Source organism: Phyllostomus hastatus, unplaced genomic scaffold, assembly GCF_019186645.2.
Source record: "Phyllostomus hastatus isolate PE091 unplaced genomic scaffold, TTU_PhHast_1.1 phas_contig_40, whole genome shotgun sequence".
Lineage (NCBI taxonomy): Eukaryota > Metazoa > Chordata > Mammalia > Chiroptera > Phyllostomidae > Phyllostomus > Phyllostomus hastatus.
The window spans coordinates 89,963,702-89,983,515 of NW_025333872.1; the positions used below are offsets into that span (position 1 = coordinate 89,963,702).

Here is a 19,814-nt window from a genome sequence, read left to right on the forward strand (position 1 = left end):
TCCTTGTATCAGATCCGCTTTCCCCTCCTGACCCGCAGGTCCACCCCGGTACCCTGGAAGGCCTCTCCGCGCCTGCCAGGCCCCTGGCTTGCCTTCAGCGGGCACTTCCGCTGCTCCCGACATGCCCTGTGCTACAGAAATGCTGTGCCCCTGGTCACCTGTTCATCCCACACTGATCTGGAGACAACAGTTCTCTTTCAGTGGATGAAGTGATAAGGAGAGGTCAAGAGTGAAAAGTCACAGGGTGAGAAGTTAAAGAAAAATAGAATTATGGCAGCATCCCTAAAACATGTGCCCTGGGGTTCACTGCGAGGAAAAAGGGGTTAGGGAGGGTGAACAGGAGTGCACACATTAAACATAAACATAAGGACAGTACTGGCTGTGGCCTGTCATCTAGCTCTGCCGTGTTTCTGTGGCACGTGTTGTCACCTTGGTGCCTTGATGAAACACACGGTGCAGAAGTGGATGACATGGTCGGCTCTACCCGTGTTCACTGGAGGTCACACTCTGGTCAGATGTATAGAAAACAACTGGTCATTTGTTGTATAGAAAAATTATGGCAAGCTTTTATCCCAAAGACTATTTCCTTCTTCCAGAGCTGAGTTCTCCGCATTCCTGTTTATTAGACCATTATTTGGAGCATGTACGTTTTTAAGTTTAGAAAGAAGACAATGAGTCAGAGTCCGTTATTTAGGCAAGGGAACATTTTAAAAACATATTGATTGTAAACATTCAGGATTATTCATTCTCCACAGGGGAAGGTTTCTGACAAGAGCAGACCTTGGAAATTGCAAATAGGCGCACTGTCAGGTACACCCATTGTTGTCACAGGGAAGAAGATCTAATTACATTATCTCTTGAGTCCTTTGTGATGCCGAGCTTCTTCTCCAGGGAGCCTGCCTGTGGTTATTATGCGGAGATAAATGGCACTTCATGGTTATTAAGTGGTTCCTTGTCTCCTCTCTGGCTGACTGCATTCTGTAGTCACTCAACTGTAGGAGCATTTGCCTGCTCCTGACTTCTGGTGTGACCGGAAGCAAGGCTCATGGGCTCTGTTAATTTCCTGAAAACTTGGTGTGACGTGTACTTTGTCCCAGAGGGGCCTGGCATTCAAGAGAGTCAGCTCTGCCACTCCCTCACCGAGGCTGGGTTCTGATGGGCGGCTTCCCTGAGCCGCGTGTATAAAGTGGAAATAATGATACGAAGTCACTGCACTGTTGTGACTGTTGAAAGAATGGCTGCGTAGCACCTGGCACACAATAGAGGTTTTATACATGCTCTTTAAATACAAAATCCCTGGCTTTTGTCTCCATGAAAAAAAATCACTGTATTCTTCTTAGCTGATGATACATTCCTTCTTGGCAATTCTGAGAGGGGATTTCACTGCTCACTTTTAAAGATAAAAAATTGCATTCTCCTTTTTATGAATGGAGGAGCCTCATACCCCAGACAAGGGGTATTGGTTTCTCTATCTTGCTAGAGCTTCTGAGAAACTGGGAAATTGACCAAGTGCCTGCAGTCTGGGGAAGATCGGGAGGGCGGGGGTGGGGGGGTGGGGGGAGTTCTGTTGTGAATTCCTGGGAAGGTGCTAAGGGGCAGCCATTTGGAGACTCAATGGTCAGGATATTAGGAGTAGTTTTCAGTTCTCATGGAGAACCTCAGGGGAGAAACAGCTACTTTTGGTTTTGTGCTCTCGAGAGCTCTGACAAGGGGGAAGCCAGCTCCCAGCTCCTTGATTCAACAACCATGTTGACCCACCTCCCCAAGTGTCCAAAAATTATGCAAATAGGTATCCTCAGAGGTTTGAATAATGTGTGAACCCATTTAAAAAGGAAAAAAAAGGCCACAGACTCCTCCAATGCTGACTGAAAATGTTCTTTTGTATTATACTGCTGCTTAAATATTAATAACCACGTTTATTATTTCAATGAGCAATGGAGTATACGCTCTAAATTTATAGCTCTTCTATAAATGCAAAACAAATTCACAAATGCAATACTGAACATGAAAAGGCAAAGTGATAATGTTCGGGCAGAAATTGAGCTGTGTTTGCCCTGTGCCTGGGCAGCCCTCTGGCCTGCCACTCCACCAGGCCTCCTGGGATGACTCAGTTCTCTCACCACTCACTCGACTGACTGTGCAGAGCAGCCGTGAAACCTTTGCTCGTGCAGCATGCTCTGACGTCATCTGGCTTTGGCAAGAGCACAGTATTTATGTATTTCATTTGCTTCTGTTCTATATTTATTTATCTGAGATGCTTAAAATACAACTGTTAGATTCTCAGGCAGTCACAACGTGGGTAAAAGATGTGTTACTTAGGAAACAAGGGTCCTATGAGTTATCCAGATGGGTATGTGTTAATATCCTACACATTTCAGTCATCTGGGGGCCTTTGATAAAAGTCTCCATGTGGAGAACCCACCTCCAGAGATTCCAATGTAATTGTTTCAGAGCAAGGTTTGAATGTCAGTATCTGTTTAAAGCCCCCACCAAGACTCCAATCTCACTAGGATTGAGAACCATCATTGATTTAACCAATCCAGAACATTCTGATATTCATGTTTTCGTGACATTTTTGAGAATATCATTAAAAGTACATCATTTTGTAATTCAAAAAGACCATTTAAAGACCTTTGAGAATCCCTCTTTAAATCAGGAGTCTATGGAACCTAATTTGAGAACTACTGGTGTAGATGATGAAATTTCAGCTCAATTAAGTAGTCCTCTAGTATATTATAAAACGGAGCATTCTGCCGGCTGTGAGGGGTCATCTCTCTGCTCACTCCCAGAACTCTGCCTGGCCCTGGAGACACACAAATGAACAAGATCTTCTCTGTCACATATTGGGCTGGGTGGGGGGGGGGGGGGGCGCACAGACAATGAACTAATGGTTCTGATATGAGGACAGATAACATAAGCACCGAGTGTTGCACAGATAGGACAACAGGGTCCTTATATGGGGACCGATGTGTCCGCTGAGTCTTTGGGATGAGGGGGACTTAGCCAGAGTGAGAAGACAAGTAAGTGAGAAAGTTCCGGCTTCACCATTCAGCTAACAGTGAGACTCTCATGATGCCTCTCTTCACTAGTTTCCTCAAATGGAAATAATAATTCTAAGGAATCCTGTCAACTGGATAGGTTTATTATGATGTAACAAGGAAGCTTAAAAATATAAACTAATATTACATTTCTCTTATGGTATATTCTTTTTTTTTTAAGGGAAACTATTTAGCAGTCTAACATTCTACCAGGGCATTGGTATCAAGGTCTCCCTGTTCTAATAAAGAGACTAGAATGCACGCAGGCCCTGTCTTTGGAAGAGCCTTAGATGCCCTTCCTCCGCCCTCAGGCCTGGCAGATGAAACTATCGCTTAAAAGTGTGTTGACGCTTGAACCAAAGAAAACCACAGGGAAACAACAACGGAATACTACCAATTTTTTGACCTCAGGCTTGAAATAAGATACTGTTTTTTTAATGGGGTTTTCTTTCCCCTCACGATTCTCACTGAACAAGTGAAAGGGTATGTATGGTTTCCTGAAACATTTAAAGGGGACTGCACACTGCCCTTGACGTTGTGAGTGCAGACCAAACACATCCCTGCCCTTAGTTGGCAGACCTACCTCTGGGCCTGGCCTTCTGCTGGTGGTCCCGTGGCTACGTCTGCCTGCTCTTGGATGGAAAGGAAGATGGAGAAACACACTCCTTTCCATGAGTCCCATCTTCACCTGTCCCTGTCCCTCCCAGAGTGTCCTTGAGAGCTGCATCAGCTTCAGCGCTTTCCCCAGAGGGCACGAGGTGACTTTTTTTATGTTGGGGTAGATTGAGGCTGCCTCAGCTCTAGTTTCTCTGAGTTTTTACTTGAGACGTACTTTTTAGATTTTATTTTTCTTCTGTCATAGGAGAAAGACAGCAATACTCCACTGAACTGAGTGATATCCATGTCTTTATAAGCTACTATTCATTAGATTAACTATCACTTATTAAGGATGTACTGCTTTCCAGGCATTGTGTTAAGTGCTGGAAATGCGAAGTAGCCTTTGACACCCTTATCTGTGAAAGGGGAGACGTAGTAGTTCCTCCATTGTGGTTTACACAAAGTGAGACCCATGGACTGCCCCTGGAGCCTAGTGATGCTTTGTCCAGGTGACCCAGTGGTCATACCAATAGTCATCCTATTAGTAGTGATTAGGAAGGTGGTGCCTACCTCTAGGATTTCATGGCCTCAAGATAAAGACAGCTATAAAAAGGAAATTATTCTTTGTTAAAAACAAAGTTGTGATTAAAAAAATTTAGATCATTTAAGAATACAAATTATATTATTAAAGAAATAAACAACAATGCAAAGTTAACCGGCCATATGGATGTTTTGATGTATCTCATTGCAAGATAGTGTAAGGGTTAAGAGCAAGGGCTTATAGTTCCAAGTTCAAATCTTCTTTCACTCTTGAGTTGTATGACTTTAAACAAGTTGCTTAGATCCTTTGTGCTCTGTTTCCTGGTCCATGACACAGAGAATGTAATAGTACCTACTTGTTAATACAAGTTAGCTCTTACAACAATGCCTGCTTAGACTAACACTCAGTTCGTGTTAGGTACTATTTTTTTCTGTAAAGTGTGTGCATATATTTATATTTAAAGTTATGCATTTTAATGAAGATTATACACAGGTACCTTCTTTAAAAATAAGATTTTAAATGGCTGCAAAATTATTCATGAGGGTAAAAAAATCATGTACATAAGAAATCTGATATCATTAAAAACAAGTGGGTTTTCTTATTTGTTATTAGAAATAATGTTTGCTTTACACATAAAATGTGGCTTTTGCTCACTTTTGATATTACTTTGGATATATTTCTAGATTTTTCTGGGTGAAAGGGTATAAGTATCTTTGAGGCTCTTGATATGGTACATATTGCCTACCGCTTCAGAAGGCCTGATCAGATTACACTTTCGCACAAATGTGATCTCATCATGTGAAGCAGAAGACAGAGGAGGGAGCGGAGCGCGCTGGCCCTGCTGGCAGGCCGGAGCCAGCAGACAGCCCTGCTGCCCTGGGCTGCCGGAGATCCCGCGTCAGGAATTCCTGCACGGGCCGTATTATGAACATCAGATTAAAAACGTCCCAAGCTCACCCTTTTTGAAGAAAATTATTAGAATAATAATGAGAATTTTGAGAATTCTGAGAATTTTGCTGTTTGATTTTGTTTTATCCATAGCTGCTTGTGTATATTCATGTTAATTGTTACGACTTGCACAGACACTGTGTGGTGAGCTGCTCAGATGCCAAGCAGTCAGGGTGCACAGAGGGTTGGCATTTATGTCTTACCTTCTGCCTTTGTCCCTTTGCCACCGAAATTTTTTTTTTACAAAAAGAAAGATGAGAAGATGAATGGCTGAAGTGCGCCTCCCTTTAAAAACTCTTCTAGGGAGGGACAGCCTGGCTCCTCCAATGATTGTCTTTGCTCAGGGTTCTGGGGCCTTGTGTGATTGACATGACCTTTCCGGGTCAATCCTGAGTGAGGAAGAAGCAGCTTACCATGTGACCCCAGTGCCGCTCAGTCCTCCTTACCTGGTTGGTCAAGGGGATGCCAGTTCAAAGAGGGCGCTGCTTACTCCCACAGTGGCCCCCAGGATCAAGTGCAGTCTAGTCTGCAGATTCTCCCAGTCAGGAGCAGACACTGGGCTTCGTGGTCCAGCTCGGAGCAATGCTCAGCTGTGAGGATGGCTGAGCATGACCTCGGGGGGGACAGGCAGGAGCAGGTCATTTATTTTTTAAAGTTTGCATCGAAAACAGTGATGAATTAAGTCCAGAATGTCAGGTTCATTTGCACCTTGCCAGGTGAAGCATCTGCGGATTCTCTTGGTAAAGCAAATGTTACTCTTTGAGCTAGATAAACTTCATGTTCAGGAAAAACCAAGCACTTAGCACTTTCTAGTAAAACCTCGAGGCTGTGCTTCCTTTGCAGTCCAACTTGCAGCTTCAAAGGCTGACAATATAGTGTCAGCTTCTTTCGTACTTAGATATGCAGCTTAGGTTGTATGACATGTCAGAGGTATTTCCAGCTAAGAAAATTATTCTCAGGATCTGTAGTAACAAATTTGTTAGCGCCTTTTCCTGATGCAACATCAAGTCTTGAAGAGCTTCAGAAATGTAAATAGCCCGAGGGATGATAGAAATATTATGAAGTATTCATAATTAATATCTCTATAGCAAGCTCCTTATTCCTTAGAGTATCCATTCACCAACTACATTCTCCCCAACAGCCCGGGCATTGACAAAGCTTGTGAAATAATAGGAATGAAAGGGACTTTGATTTTGTAATTTGAATAACATTTTCTTCCACCAAATTACAAAATCATACATGCGCAAGTCAGAGAACTTGGAAAAAACAGAAAAACCACCAAGAAAAATAATGTTCCAAGGAATCGTAATTTCAGCACACAAAAGTTATCATTGTTAACATTTTGGTGAAAGTTCTTAACCAAAGAAACTGTTAGAAGATGCATGTATACAGGAGGAAGCCCTCTCTGCTCACCACCTTGTTCCCTGTTTTTAATTGATTTTAGAGAGAGAGAGAGGTAAGAAGAGAGAAAGAAAGAGATAGAGATGGGGGGGGGAGAGAGAGAGATTTGTCATTCCACTTATTTATGCATTCATTGGTTGATTCTTGTATGTGCCCTGACCAGGAACCGAACCCATGGCCTTGTTATATCAGGACAACACTCTAGCCAAGTGAGCTACCCATCCAGGGCATCTTGCCCCCTGTCTTTGAAAAAGCTGGATTGCTACTAAATCATTCCAGGAAAATTTTCAGCTTTCTCAAATATCTCAGGCAGGCGAGTCCATTGGCAGTCATTTCTAGTTTCTCACAAACTTGAAGTTAGGAAATGCTTCGTGTTGCTTTTGAGCACTGGGCCGGGAAGGAGGTGTATTTGGGTTCTCGTTGCAGCTCTGCCACTTAGTGACTGGCCACATGGTGACCTCGGGCGAGGCCGGCCCAGCTGCCCTTCCCGGAACCCCTCGCAGCTCCAGCATCCTCCAGCCCGGGTTCCTCAGCCTCCCTGAGCCTCTGTTTCTCTATGAGTCAGACAACTGGAGTGGCCCAGCAGGGGTGGAGATTTTAAATGAAAATTTTTAAATTTTATTTACTTATTAACGCACAATTTTTAGAGCACTTTGGGGTTCATAGAAAAACTGAGGGAAAAGTACAGAGAGTTCTCATGTGTCTTCTCCCTGTCCCCACATGCCCTGCCTCTCCCACTATCAAAATCCCACAGTGGAGGGTGCACTTGTTACCATCAATGAACCTGCATGTATAAAATCTATTATCATTCCAAGTCCAGAGTTCACATTAGGGGCCCCTCTTGGTGGTGTACATCCTGTGGGTTTAGAGAAACACAAAAGGACATGTATCCACCATTACCATATCCCACAGAGTAGTTTCACTGCCTCCCATGTCCTCTGTGTTCTATCTACACGGCCTTCCCCCCTCCACTGATCTTTCTTGCTATCTCCGTAGTTTTGCCCTTTCCAGAACGTCATACAGATGCAGTCATATAGTATGTGTTCTTGTTTCAGATTGGCTTCTTTCACTCAGTACCATGCATTTAAGGTTTCTTCATGTCTATGATGGCTTATCATCACATTTCTTTTTAGTGCTGAATGATATTCCAGTGTCTGGATGTACCATCGTTTATCCATTCACCTACTGTAGGGCATGTTGGTTGCTTCTAAGTTCTGGCCATTATAAATACTGATGCTATCAACATTCATGTGCAGATTTCAGTGTGGACATAAAATTTTAACTCCTTGGGATAGGTATCAAGGAGCATCCCTGCTGGAGCATGTAGTAAGAGTGTGTTTAGTTTTATAAGAATCTGCCAAACTTTCTTCCAAAGTGGCTGTACAAGTTTTCATTCCCGCAAGCAATGAATGAGAGCCAGTTTCTCCATATCCTCACCAGCATTTGGTGGTGTCGGTGTTCCAGATTTTGGCCATTCTAATGGATGTGTTGTGGTATCCCACTGTTGTTTTGGTTTTCAGTTTCTTAATGGCATGTGATGTGGAGCATCTTTTCCTATGCTGATTTGCCATCTGTGTAGTTCTTCTTTGGTGAGGTGACAGCTCAGGTCTTTTGCCCATTTTTTAATTGGGTCATTTGTTTTCTTATTGTTGACTTTTAAGTGTTCTTTGTATGTTTTGTATGACGATCCTCTATCGAATACGTCTCTTTGCAAATGTTTCTCCCAGTCTATGACTTGTCTTCTCATTCTCTTGAGATCGATGGTTTCTAACACCTTCTTCTGCTGAAGGCTTGTGCTCCAGAGGAGACTTAGCATCACTGAAAGATGGGGACATAGAGCAGAGGGTGGGAAGCCAGACAAGCAGGTTCTAGGTACTCCCATTTCTCCTTCTTTAATCAAAGATGTTTGACTTTGCCCAGTTTACATGTGAGGATTTCCCAGAAGGCTCACTTCCATTTTAAAAGAGGTTTGGATTCTCAAAATGGTTTGAAAACCACTGAACTAGATGAATTTAAGGCCCCCTTTAAATCCATCATTCTGGAATTCTGTAGCTCTTTTTGGGAATATAATAAAACCTTTCTCTCCTTAAGGGAAAAATGAGATAAACTTGTCACAGTCCTGTGACATTTTTCATGCAGTTTTCGTCCACTGGAGTGCTCACTTGAAATGATGCAACTGGTAATATCTAAAGAAGTATGACCCACGTACCTCTCTGAAATAGTAATTTTTGACATTAATTATATTTTAAAAAATAATCTGAGAAAACTGTCAGCCATTTCAATTCTATATCTCAGAAAAAGGGAAAAACTATATCGGAAACTTTGTCGCTCTGTGGCTATGTGGGAAACTTTGTGGATAAACGTGCAAATTGGAAAAAAAAAAGGTAGAGCCTGCATCTATGGGAGACAAGTGTGGAATATCCCAGAGTGTTTACACGGTGCTATTCAAGTCAGATCACGTCAACCTGTGCATTTAGGCCAATTGTGTGCTCTTAGTATATCATGTTTTCTTCTGGATTTGAGGTTAAATCAGATAAATATTTAGTAATGTCTTGTAAGCATTTACGTTTACACTCATACTGTTTAGTGACTTGGCAGAAGATGACTTATTCATTATTTTCTTTATATAGTGCTTATTCCCCAAAGGATTTGAAATGACTTACTAAATTTTATTCAGTGTAAAAGGAGGAAGCCAGTAATTGACAGGATCTATAAAAAAGGGAGAATGTGAATAAAATAACAAATACAAGAGTCAGATTAGCACACAGAAGTATATCTGCATATCTCCTAGGAGTGGGCCACGGGTTTGGCTCTAAACTTCCTTTGCTCGGCCAAAGGAAAGAGAAAAACACATTCCATTGTAAGGTTCACAGGCTCTCAATAAAAATGAAATAAACTAGACCAGTTGTTCAACATAACTTTCTTAGGGAAATCTCTACAAAGTCTGTTTCTCACAACTGGGACTTGATAAGGATTGTGCAACTGGAAATTCAGTGTTTCATTCTCTGGTAAGAAAGGAGGGTGCAGATATTTGAGGCTGCCAATCAGGGGAAGATCCATATGTTTTGATAATCAGAGGGGCAGTAATTAGGGCTAAAGGCCTCCTGTGAGAAATGTTAACTCCTCATGGCATTGACAGAATGAGCTCAAGCCCTTACTATTGCATGAACAAGGGTGAAGGTCAAGGGTGAGCTGAGGTATTGTAGGCAGTAAGATACATAATGTGGAACAGGGAGTATCCAAATGCAATTTCATCACATAATGAACCAGATCAAGACTCCAGTCTGCCTGTTCTGAATCACTGTCCTCCCTAAGTGTCTGGTGCAAATGTCCAGGTATTTTCTGCTCACTGCTGCTATGTAATAAATCATCCCAACAGTTAACAGCTCAAAAAAAGTTTGGATTCTGTTGGTCATGAATTGGGATAGAGCACAAAGGGAATGGCTTGTGTCCTATCCACAGTGTCTGGGGACTCAGACAGGGAGACCCCTCAATCGGGGTCATTTGATAGTCATGAGCTAGAGTCATCTTGAAGTGTCTTTATTTCCATGCTGGCAATTGATGCTGCCTGTTGGCTGGGATATCAGCTGGAACTGTCAACTGGGATGCTTGTCTGCAGCCTCTCCGCGTAGCCTGGGCACAAGCCTGGGGCACTGTCCCTCCTATAGATGGTGAAGGCTCAAGAAGCAAGTGCCCCAGTTGACAAGGCAGAAGCAGCATGGCCTTGTGTGACAGCCCCTTAGAAGCCGAGAAGCATCACTTCCAGACTCTAATTTTTTTTATTGTTATTCTCCTACAGTTGTCCCAGTTTTTCCCTGTTTGCCCTCCCCCGCCCAATCCAAGCAAGTCATGGGTCCACCAAGACTCCAGGGAGGTATGTAGATTATAGAGAAGCATGTTGGACGAGGAGCATGTTACCATCTCAGAAAAATACTATCTGTCTCCGAGTGTAAGAGCTGCTTCCTGCTCTGTGTTCATTGTTGCTTTATTGTCCTTGAAATGCCAGGCAAGAAAAGCTGAGGTTCACGGAAAATGGATTCATCCAGGCTGTTCTGGCCTGACTTTCTGGGAAAACCAGTGCAACCCTCAAGACCTCCTGAGACCAGGCCAGCTCCTGGAACTCCGAGGTCCACCAGAAACCTTGTGAGGGGACTCCTCTGTAATAGACAGGCTGCACACTTCCCACCACTATCTCTTTAGAATGTCTTCTCTTTGACTTCAGATCCCTACTAACTGACTGTTTAAGGCACAGGAAAGTCAAACCCTGGCTGTTTCTTTATGTATTACAGATATAACCAACAAAAACAAACCTCCTAAGCAAAATATATATTCATAATGGCTTTGTCTTAAAAGATAAAAGGCGAGTGAGGCTACTATTTATTACAAAAATTAAAAACTGCAATTTTGCCTATAAAAATGAGACACATGGCTGCCACTTAAATTCTTTTTTAAAGTGCACGTTTAAGATTTCTTCTCAAGTCATTTGAATTAGTTCATCAGTTTCATTACCTGGAAATATCACTGTGTTTTTTGTCATTTTAGTCTGCTTAAATGTATTGATGCACCGAGTAGTCATCTGCTAGAGCAGGGGTGTCCAGTCTGCAGCCCATGGCGGCATGTGGCCCAGGATGGCTATGAATGCTATCCAACACAAAATCATAAATTATGCATGGACCTTTATTTTTTTTGCTTGTCAGTTTTTGTTAGTGTTTGTGTATTTAATGCGTGATCCAAGACAACTTTTCTTCTTCCAGTGTGGCCCAGAGATGCTAAAAGGTTGGACACCCCAGCTAGAGCATCCTAGCAGATTTCATTAAAACTTATACGAAATTGATAAATGTCACTGAATCATTAGCATATGACTTCATAGTCATCTGTGCCAAGAGGGTGCTTGTGGGCATATAGTGAAGCCAAATAAACAGGACCACCATGTTCTCCTGTAAGGTTCTGGTAAGAACTCTTACCTTCACTGTGATCCCTCTCACTTCGAGACCTCTTAGAAGGGAACTTGGGTGAGTCTGTGATGTTACAAATACCAGTGTCACAGTAAACATTGTTCAAGGATTGTTTTATGGACAGGTTCTTCACCTTCCTGTTAAATAATCATCAGTAGAATGGAAGTTTCCCACCTATGGATAAATATGGATAAATGCTGCTCAGAGCGATACTCACTCGTCTTGTTCAGTTCATGAAATGAGAAGTCAGTTCCTGCATGGCATAAAGCAATCTCTTTGAAATCCTCAGTCATGTTGGGAGCTGCATCTTTGAGCCATGACTAACGTGGCTCAAAGAACATGAACATTCCAGCATCCTGGGCTTGCCCCTTGCTTCTTTAACTTATTGGTTGCAATCAATTATGTTAGTATTTTGAATGAATGGTTAACATGACAGGGGATATGAGGTGGTTCTAGACTCTGGATCATAGTTTCTGTAACAAAATATGATAGTATTTATGCTTTGGAAAGGAAATAACTCCTAAGTAAGCTATTATATAAGTTAACTATGCAGCCCACAGCCTTAGAAATGTGGGAAATGGCAGCAAAGAAGGCATGTAAATCATCCCTGTGACTTTATCTCTCCTTATACAAATGTATTCACTTATTCAATCAGTAAAGCATAAAATATTTCTTATCTTGCACTAAAGTGAGACAACTTTGATAACAAACAAGTTCCAAAATGTGTAACAGCTCAAACATGGAGAAGTTTATTTCTTGTTTACTCAACAATGCCACGTGCCTGTGCAGGTTAGTGTCAGAGCCCCCTCCGTGTGGTCATTCAGGGACTAAGGGCTCTGGAGTCTTGATTGGGTGGTTCCCAAAGTCTCCCATTCTGACCAAGCAGCAGAAAGGGGAACAAAGCAGGGAGAACCGCACATGGTGAGGAAAGGCATGGAGAAGACTTCCTCGAAGTCCTTTGTGCATCATGATGCACAGAAAAATGATACAGTCCATATTTTCAAGACTTGTATGTGTCTGTATATGGCAGAGAGACAAGAACCCCAAACAATTTTAATAGGTAGTTTCCACAAAATAGATTTCTTATCATGCTACAAAATTATTTAAAAATACGTAGGGGGCAAGAGCACCGTATTTCATTGAAATCTACAGTTTGATGATAGTTGATTCTAATTTTGTTCAGAAGAGCCTTGCATCTCTTCTCCATACTTGCAACCAGGCGCATTGCTTTTCTCCAGTACGACTGCACCGAAATCATTTCAACTAAAGCGGGAGAGTTTATGTAACACAGTCAATTGGCAGACTGCAGAAAGTCCATAAATTACTCAATATTGAAAAAGTACATCCCATTTAAGTTTCCCTCTCTATAGCCAGCTTGCATGCTGGACCTTCATGTACAGCCTCGTAGAAGATTTTCAGACTTTTCACTGCAAATTTTTGTTTATAGTACGGTGGATTCAGTAGGACATTCAATACAAAAGTCCCTTCATTTCATCGTTTGGGACGTCCTGCACATCATAGGACATCCAGCCTCTCCCACTAAGTGGCTGTGGCAGCCACAAGCTGTTCGGACACTCCGCAAGGGCCAGCACCATCCCCAAGAAGAAGGGCAGTCGTAGGCGGAGCACAAAACAAACGTGCTGTTCATCCAACTGTCAGCTCTGAAGGCCCTTCCTACCAAGCACGCTCTTTGCTTGTGGAAGCGATTCTGAGCAGATGCCCCAAAAGGCTGACCTGCCAATGAGTCACTGGGTGAACAGGAAAGATAGAGAAGTTCCAGACCAATCATTGTGGACTTATTTTCTTCGCTGTCTTTTTCCTTTGAGTCATTTCCTTTCATTTTGGCCAAGCTGCCGTGGACTGAAGGCAAACCCAGGTCCACTGCCACCTTCTCTTTTTGGAAAAGGAACAGTGTAGCCTTGTTTGAAGAGTGTGACTTCTGCACCTGGTAGGCCGTGGGCCTCCTCTCTGCACAGGTGGGGCCTGCTGGACAGCCCTGGATGCATTACTGTTTCCTTCCTGGCGCGGCCAGGTGCATGTGGGCACTGCGGTGTTCATGCCTCTTTTCCTCCAACTTCTCCTTCGACTGCGTGCCTCCAAGAGTGTTGCAGGTGGGGAAAGGTCCCCTGGGAGTGGACGGTACACAGGAAAGAGGAAGAGAGCATCCAAGCGGAATGAGAGGAGCCGTCAGTGAGACCCCCGGCGTGGGGATGATTGAACTGCCATCTCACATAGGGGGCGTCCCTGCGGCCTCGCTGCCCATTCCTTGCTGCCACCAGCTTCCTCCACAGACTCTTCCCGCAGCTCCCCATGTCGGCTGCAAGATTCAGAACACGCAGAAGCTCAGATCTGCCAGCAGCACTTTAAGACTGGATAATGACATACAGATGATTTTTTTTTTCCATCTTTGGGATTTGGAGCAACCTTGAGAGTTGCAAAAGCTGGCCTTGTCGTGAGAATGTTTCTGAAGGTCCTAAGTGTCTGATACTGGCTCTGTGATTCTGGGAACAGTGGCACAGCTGTCCAGGGTGGCAGAGACCACCTGGGATGTGCAAGTGACCCGCAGCCCCATTTTGCTCTCACCAGAGCTCCTGAAGCATTCTGGGAATTTGGAGCTCTGTTGTTTCTTCCAAATGGCCCTTTAGGGGCAACAGGCAGCGAACGTGGACCACACTTGACATGAATAGCCCAAAGGCTGCAATTATTGGCATTTTGCTGGGACTGTCTCTAATTCTGAGAACATTCACACAGCTAGGAAGCCTCAGCGGACGAGGCCGAGATGATAGGCTGCACTGGTGCCAAAGCAGGACTAGAAAAACAGGCTTGCTCTGAGAATGGCCTACCTCCCAAGAGTCATGGTTAAGAAAATTCTCTCTCTACAGGCAATGTCTGCTCTGAAGGCATTAACACTTAAAAGGAAATAAGGCTTGGGACCTTTATCATATCACGCAATACACGCACACAGCAGGCTCTCCACGATAGTGCACTGAAGGACCACATCCACGTGTTCATGTGTGCACATCAGGGAGGGGGAGGCTCAGCAGCCCAGGAGGAGACTTCACACCCTGGAGTCTGAGTGCCAAGGCTCTTACCTCCCTGGCCAAGGGCATAGTGCAATGCTGGCCCTCTAGGGACATCTGGGATCGTAGTACATTCTCCTTTAACCCTGTGCGCCAGTAGGGAGGCCAACTGCTGTATCTTCCCCGGGCGGGAACATCAAAGCTTTTGGCTCCTTGAACAACAATGGGATCATTGTTGAATGAGGCCAGCATCCTGGGTGGTAACAAAAAAGGAAATTGGTAGGAAATGGATCATCCAAATGAGATGAACCCAGCTCTGTGGCGTGGGCAGATGCCCAGGAGGCCCAGCCGCCAGACATAAGGCCTCTAGGAGTTGTGAGGCTGGAATCCGTGTGATGACACAGAGTGTGGTGACAGGCAGGGTCATGGGGACTCAGCAGAGGCCACCCCGGGCCCCTAAACCACTGGTGCACACACTTTTCCTGACATCTGTTACCTCCGGGCCAATTCCAAGGCCACTGGATGGCTGCCTGTTTTTCTAGTGGATGCATTCTTTCTCTATGGAGAGCCCACATTATAACATAAGTGAAGTAACCCAACAGTCCATTCCTCTCCCACTGTGTCTGCTGCCTGCTCACTTTGTGCTCTCTTTGCTTCGGATCACAGTGCTCCTGTGTACCAGAAGCTCTGTTACTGTTTTCAGTTGCATGTAAGGCCAGATCTTGACCATTCTGGTTTGGTTGTTGTTGTCGAAATTGTTGTCAAGCTTAGCCATTTTCTGTTCTGGGCAATTACAGCCCTGTTTACTATGAGTTCCTCTGTGTAAATGTTTTCCCCATTCTGAACCTGCAGGCTGCTGTGTGAGTCATAACGCGTCTGCACATTACTACTACAAAGTCAGGGGATGATAAACTTGGGAGCCTCAACTTAAAGGTACCAGGGAAGATGAGGGGGAGAAGAAGAAATAAATCTATGAGAGCGTCAGTGGGCTGAATTAAAATAAGACTGAAAAAATAGGGCTAAGTGTGTGCCACTGGGAGAAAATATCACTTCACCTGCTTCCCGCAAGGTGATACACGAGAATTGGGCAGAATGGAGCTTCTTCTGGAGTACTTACTTGACAGAGAAATCCACCCTTGCGGTGCCAAGAAAAGACGGATCCATCCTGACCTCCTCCTGATCTCAGTCCTTTTCACTTCTTTACTGATCTTTTGCTTTCTGGCCCTTGGGCTGAGCTCACAACTTAGTGGGATAGTCAGGATTCTTTCAGTGGCAAGTGTGAGAAACCCAACTCACGCTTTCTTAAATGAAAAGAGAATTTATGTATTCACATGTTAGAAAGGATACTATGAACATTCCATAGTGGAATTAAAAATGGAAGAAGCAAGACCATGTAACTGGAACCAGGATTCCCCTCTCTCCTACCAACTACCGCCTCTGTGTGATGCATGAATGCTCTGTTCCGCAGAGGGGGGCCCCATGTGCTATGGGAAGATGCCGCTAGGTGAAAGTCCCAAATTCCCATCCTTCCAGCTCAACAACCCTGGAAGAAAAAAATTTCTGCCTCATGACACCCTATACAATCCCAGGGAAAACTCTGATTTTTTTTTTTTTTTAATTGTGTGTGGAAGTTGTGAGGTGGGGCTCTTATTGTCCCAAAGACTGGAGTAGCCTGATTGGTTCTGAGTCTACATGTGGCCCTGAGGGTAGGATCTAGGGCCAGAACAAAGGAAAGAGGGAAAGAACATGCCTAGCAGTAAAAATCAGCACTTTCCACTGGCCTCTGCACCACCCCGTCTAAACCTCTCGCTGAGGGTGAGAAGTACTAGGGCCTAGACCTGACCTGACAGGTGATGGTAAATTGAGTCCTACCTGTCAGTCACTTAGGAAATCACTGTCACTCTCTCTGTGTGGCTCACCAACAGGTCACTTGTCTCCTGAGCATCTCCATTATAATGGCCACACGTGGAGTCAGCTTTTGGGGGTTCATTCTCAGCATTGCTCTCTCCTGTTGATTGAGATATCTTAGTTAATGTGTCTCTCTGCCCTTGGTCTCTCCATTTGAAAAGGAATGCTAATTTCCGTCTCACAATGTTGTTATCAGCATTAACGGGATAGTTCTCACTGTTGGTGTCAAACCTGTCAGAGAAAGGGTAGCTAGTAGAACCATCATGGCCCCAAGGCTCACAGTGCCTTTCCTGGGACTCTTGATGACAAACCCTGGAAACTGGCTCACACGTAGGAATTTTGCAGAGTTGCCTGGATCAAATGGGTCCCAGCCCCCACCCCCTTGTTGCATGAGGGAAGAGCACTGACTCAGTATGTGTCACACACACACCTTCAGTCTCCTCGACTCTGTCCTCTTGGAGCTTGTCTCTCACACCCTCTCTCTCTGTGCACACATTTCAGGAGTGTACACATTTCTGTCCAGTACTCTGAAGACTCTGGAAGAAAAGGACCACATCCACCATGTCCTGGACAAGATCACAGACACGTTGATCCATTTGATGGCCAAGTCAGGTCTGACTCTTCAGCAGCAGCACCGGCGCCTGGCCCAGCTCCTCCTCATCCTCTCCCACATCAGGCACATGAGGTGAGGCGTCCCTGGGTTCCCCGCAGGACAGACATAGAGAAAACAAGCCCCCGACATAGGTTACAGCCGGCCCAGGAGGGGCTGGTGCCAGGATGTGGGCAGCACACTTGGAACGGTTTCTGACGTGTAATACAAATTAGTGCTTTGGGAGGGGGTGGGAGAAGGAGGCTGCGAACCTGTCCAGGGCTCAGGGCAAGTATGACAGAAGGCCCCAGAGAAGAAGTGATATTCATACTCAGTTTGCAGCACGTGCAAGGCCTTGTGGGGCGCGAGTGTGCTGTGTGCGTGTTGGGCGAAGAGGGCAGTTGGGGTCACTCACTTCGCCCCACTTCGTCAGGAAGGCCTCTGAGGTCACCCATCCTCTGAAGGCACTGGGCATGTCCATTGTGCTTCCTGCGTCAAACCTCCTTACTTCACTTAGAGACCCTGAACAAGAGACTCTGTGCCCGGATGCAACAGGGAAGGTCAACGCTGACTGCTCCATCCCTCTCAGATCCCTTCTTGCCACCCCCACTGCCATGGCCCTTGTCCAAGCCACCACTGTTTCCTTCTGGGGCTCTGCACCAGCCACATAACCCTTCCCCCTGCCTCCCATCTCGATCCTTTCAAATCCATTCTCCATGATGGTGAGCGACCATCCTAGCAGCAAATTCCATCCTGTTGTCTCCTTACTTAACACCTTGAAATGGCTTCCCATTGGTTTTAGATAAAAGTGGAAATCCCTTTATTGTGCTTATATTACTTTTTTTATGCTCTAGCCCCTTGCTTAACTTTGTAGGGCTTCCTCACACTCTGAGCTGTAGCCATAAACACTTGTTCTATGGGTCATGGGGGAGTCGCTGCAGGCTGCAGACCAGCTGGGCAGCTCTGCTGGGCCCCCTCACACATCCGTGCGTCAGCCGATTGAGGCTGGACACAGCTGGGAGACGGCTTCATGTCGCAGGCCTACAGGCTGGCCAGGTGCCTCAGTTCCTTGGCCTCCTGTCCCCACAGGTTAGCTGGGACCTAGTATTTCGATAGCAATGGCAGAGGCATAAGAAAGCAAGCCATGTCGGACAAGTGCATTTTCATACTTTAATTAAGCTACATCTACTAACATTCTATTGGTCCAGCAAGTCACGTGGTGAAGCCCCAAATCAAAGGCATGGACATATGGCACAGGGACTACATATTCCTGAACAGCACGCTGATCTATCGTAGCTTAGATATTTTCCATTGGAACCGAGGAAACAGAGCCTTTCCAGAGGAAATAGAGCCTTTCTGTTACAGAAGAGGACAGTGGCCTCATTCCCACACTGAGCAGACACGTAAGCTGGCTGGCCAGAGGCTTACTGGGTGCTGTTCCCAGGAGAAGAACTCAGTCTGCAGGGAAGAGATGAAGAGAGTGGTGGGCTTTTTACTCCATGAAGGCCCCAGACATGAAGTGAAGGGGAGACAGTGGGGAAACGGGTACCCACGTGTGACTGTGGGCTCACACTGGGACCCTAGGAATAATGGAAAGGATTCCTTTTCTTAGTGGCTGTGAGGGAAGAAGGGCCAAGTGTTTGAAAAAGGTCCGATTAAATTTTAAGAGACTTTCAAACTGTGGGTCAAAGGGCAAGACGTTTTTCCATTCACGCCCCAGGTGCCACCCTTTGTGGAGAAAACCTTATAAATTATTAGCTTCTTGGGAAAATAAGTGTAGCTTTCTTTTTTTGTGTGTACTCCACAGAGCCCTACATAAAGTCTGACACATCATATATACTCATAGCATTATTACTGAGTGAATGAACGAGTGAACCAATTATTTGAGGATTTTCCTTACCCTGTGAATTTGAAATTCCCGAATAATGGCTTTCGCTTGGCAAAGCTTGGGAGAAGGTGACTGTGGTCTCCGTTTTCAGAGTTTCCCCCAATATTCCTGTGTCGCAGGTGAAGGTCTCACCTTGGCCAGGTAGAGCAGGTAACTGCATTTGTAGCACACATTTTCAACTCTTTCCTGTTTCTTTGGATGAATATAACAAAGAGAGGAGTAGGGGAGGTACCAGAATTGTGTAAGCCCCTGCCACATTTTCTGGCTGAGACCATAAACTTTTCCTTAAAGAAATGCAAAGTTTTGACTCTGAGCTAGGAATTTCAAAGATGTTGTAGAAACCAAGTATTACAGATGAAGATCTTTATGCGTTGGTAGGCATTGCGGGATTTTTAAATCTATTAACTGCTTTTCAGCATTAACAAACCTAGTTAGTTGATACCAAACATATCTGCACTGAATTTACAGGCCCTGCTGGTTTGACTGGAAGTGTATAGTTGAGGGGATCAGCAGTGTGTGAGCTCTCTAGAGCCTCTGTCTGAATTGTGTGAAAAGCTGGAGCCAAGTTGCTATTCTGTTGAAGGCTTTGATCTCTCTTTTTCTCTCTCTTTCTCTCTCTCTCTCTCTGTCTCTCTCTCTCACTGACACACATGTGCTTGCGCGTGCGCGCGCGCACACACACACACACACACACTCTAATATTTTGATGCGTCATGGTGCTCTATCTAAATCACAGGACTCTGTTTTGTTAAGCTTGGACCCAGCCATATGTGATTACTCAGAGAATTTGACACCAGACTTCACCTAATTATAAACGTGATTCATTAGGTTGCACGAGCAAGACAGTATCGCAGCCAGGGGGCATGTCACTTTAAGGCCACTTTTAAATGAAAACAAATAAACAACAACAAAAACAAACAAAATGCCAC

The 19,814-nt window shown here is 44.7% G+C and overlaps 1 protein-coding gene across 4 annotated transcripts in view; it reads left to right on the forward strand.

The window, feature by feature from the left end:
* Window positions 1–19,814, forward strand: part of ESR1 (estrogen receptor 1) — a 366,173-nt gene that overhangs the window by 340,739 nt on the left and 5,620 nt on the right. For 2 of the 4 annotated variants that reach the window (XM_045843476.1, XM_045843477.1), the window contains 2 exons: window positions 10,325–10,399; window positions 16,910–17,093. In XM_045843476.1, the coding sequence (XP_045699432.1) occupies window positions 10,325–10,399; window positions 16,910–17,093 (259 nt within the window). The remainder of the gene's footprint in view (window positions 1–10,324; window positions 10,400–16,909; window positions 17,094–19,814) is intronic. The other 2 variants (XM_045843478.1, XM_045843479.1) reach the window with 1 other exon arrangement.